Source organism: Gracilinanus agilis, chromosome 4 (genome assembly GCF_016433145.1).
Source record: "Gracilinanus agilis isolate LMUSP501 chromosome 4, AgileGrace, whole genome shotgun sequence".
Classification (NCBI taxonomy): Eukaryota; Metazoa; Chordata; class Mammalia; order Didelphimorphia; family Didelphidae; genus Gracilinanus; species Gracilinanus agilis.
The window spans coordinates 326907945-326910712 of NC_058133.1; the positions used below are offsets into that span (position 1 = coordinate 326907945).

A 2768-nucleotide genomic window follows, 5' to 3' on the forward strand; every position below is an offset into this window, starting at 1 on the left:
TCTAATCCTTGTTTCGATTCTATTACTAGAACCAAGCAGTTACTTTTTCCTTTCTTGAAGTATTTTTCCTTCTGAGAGAAAAGGGTTTAGAAAAGAGCATAAAACCACATAATACTGGGGCTCTCAGATTTTCATTTCTTTAGCTGGCTGAGCCTGTGGAAGTTAGGGATTGCTTCTTATTCAAAAGATTAAAAATATCTTTAGTATTGCTATCATAATAATTGCATAGTTAGAGTTTTTGAGTATAGAAAGAATTACTGAAGATAGATAACAAAGCAAAGAGAAACTTTTCTTATCATTTCTGGTAGCTCCTATTTTCCAGACTTTGTGAATCAATATATTTGTTTAGCCTCCTGGAGGTGGCAATTTTTCTCCTCTTCTCAGCTTTACACTCTGGTACTTTTCCTACTGACAACTTTTCTTTCTATTTTTTTCCAACTTTTAAAAATTTTAATTTAAAATTTTTGGTTACATTTTAAGTTCTGAGCTATCTTCCTCCCTCCCTACCCTGACCCAGAAAAGGCACTATTTGACAAATGTAGATAGATAGAGAGATAGATAGTTATTCCTTCTACAGTGTGCGTGTTATGGGGCATGTTACCCCCATGATCTGGAAAATCTATATAAAATTTTTTGGTCCTTCAAAAAAGAAGTCTGAACTTTTTCTTTTTCTTTTATGGAGTGTTTACAGTACCTTCTTGTAAATTTTGAGTTAAGTATGCATTTCTGAGTTTCTAAACTTTTTCTGTGTCATCTGCTGTTCTGTGGGGTCATCTGTGGCTTCTGCGAAACTCCCCCAAAATTCTCATTTAATTTCTCATGCTTTCCCAGGATATATCGAAACCATGATGGAGAGGGAGAATCACATGGTAGAAATGATAACTCTCTCCCCTTCCCTCCCCTCCACTCTTGCCATCCCTCCCCTCCTCTGCTCTTCTCCTCTCCTCTCCTCTCCTCTCCTCTCCTCTCCTCTCCTCTCCTCTCCTCTCCTCTCCTCTCCTCTCCTCTCCTCTCCTCTCCTCTCCTCTTCTCTCCTCTCCTCTCCTCTCTCTCTTTATCTATGGAAGAGCTACTAGAAATACAAGGAGGAGGAAGGGACAATTGTCAACTTTGGAGACTGAACTTCAAAGGTTCTACTTTTTTTTTTTTTTGGCTTTGTATACACAGGATAAGGCACCAACCACACTACATTAATAAGGCATTAGTATTGTCTGAGGACAATTAAATCCCATGGCAAATGAATAACTTCTTGTGTAAAAAATGTAAAATTTGTAGATGCCATTAAATTTAGTGAATCATCTTCCATATTATCCATTTTTGTTACAGAGCAATCTTTAAAGCCAAAACCTCAATTCATATACCCATATATATACAAGTGAGAAGTGATAAGTCATATGTTTTTCTTTTGTGTTTCTACTCCCATAGTTCTTTCTCTCAGTGGATAACATTCTTTTTCATAAACCCTTCAGGAGTGTCCTGGATTATTGCATTGCTACCAGTAGTAAGGTCCATTACATAGTTTCACTTTCTATGTACAATGTTCTCTTGGTTCTGCACATTTCACTCTGCATCAGTTCATTGAGGTTCTTCTAGTTTATATAGAAATCCTCCAGATCATCATTCCTTATAGCACAATAGCATTCCACCACCATCATACACTGCAATTTGTTCAGTCCAGACAATATTTAGCATCTTTAGTTCCCCACTTCTCTGAAATCAGTCTTGGTCATTGCCTTTAAGTAACTTTGAGCAGTCTTTCTGTGTTTTTATAGATATTACTGTAGCTATTATATATATAAATCTCTGGTCCTACATGCTTTGATTTATGTCAGTTCATCTAAATGTTCCCATATTTCCCTGAATTCCTCATATTTGTCATTTTTATAGCAAATAATATTTCATTACGTTCATATGTGACAATTTGTTTAGCCATTCTCCAATTGATGGAAACTGCCTGATTTTTAATATTTTGCTATCACAAAAATGGCTTCTATTGGGGCTACGAGTCCACCGGCGTCCGGGGAGGGACAGAGAGAACGGACTGGGCAAGAGCGACAACTGCGGGTCACTGTGGAAGCCATGGCAGGGCAGGCTTTTAGAAAGTTTCTTCCCCTCTTTGACCGAGTTTTGGTTGAAAGGAGTGCAGCTGAAACTGTTACTAAAGGAGGTATTATGCTTCCAGAAAAATCTCAAGGAAAAGTATTACAGGCAACAGTAGTAGCTGTTGGATCAGGATCCAAAGGAAAGAGTGGAGAGATTCAGCCAGTTAGTGTGAAAGTTGGAGATAAAGTTCTTCTTCCAGAATATGGTGGCACTAAAGTGGTCCTAGAAGACAAGGACTATTTCTTATTTAGAGATGGTGATATTCTGGGAAAATATTTAGACTGAAATCACTGTTGAAGTGGCGTCAAGAATGTTGCCCATTCCACTGAAGTTCTGAAGTCTTTTGTTTCATCATGTAAATAATTTCCAGGTCTCTTGTTTTATAATAAATGGATATCTAGTGTCTGAAATCCAATTACTCTGCACCAAAATGAACATTTCCAAATAAAAAAATGTATAAATGGATGGTTAACCATGAAAAAAAAAATGGCTTCTATTAACACACACACACACACACACACACACACACACACACACACACACACACACCTTTCTCTCTCTTTGATCTGTAAGTTTGACATGGCTGCAAAAGGTCTATGGTTAAATTAGATATTAGTATCTTTTTTTTTTAAACCCTTAACTTCTGTGTATTGGCTCCTAGGTGG

At 37.2% G+C, this 2768-nt stretch overlaps 1 protein-coding gene across 1 annotated transcript; it reads left to right on the forward strand.

Annotated features, from left to right (window-relative positions):
* Positions 1-2002: 2002 nt before the first annotated feature.
* Positions 2003-2512, forward strand: LOC123245262 (10 kDa heat shock protein, mitochondrial). The gene has a single exon (XM_044674079.1). The coding sequence runs from the start codon at positions 2080-2082 to the stop codon at positions 2386-2388; it is 309 nt and encodes a 102-aa protein (XP_044530014.1). The 5' UTR covers positions 2003-2079; the 3' UTR covers positions 2389-2512.
* Positions 2513-2768: the final 256 nt, after the last annotated feature.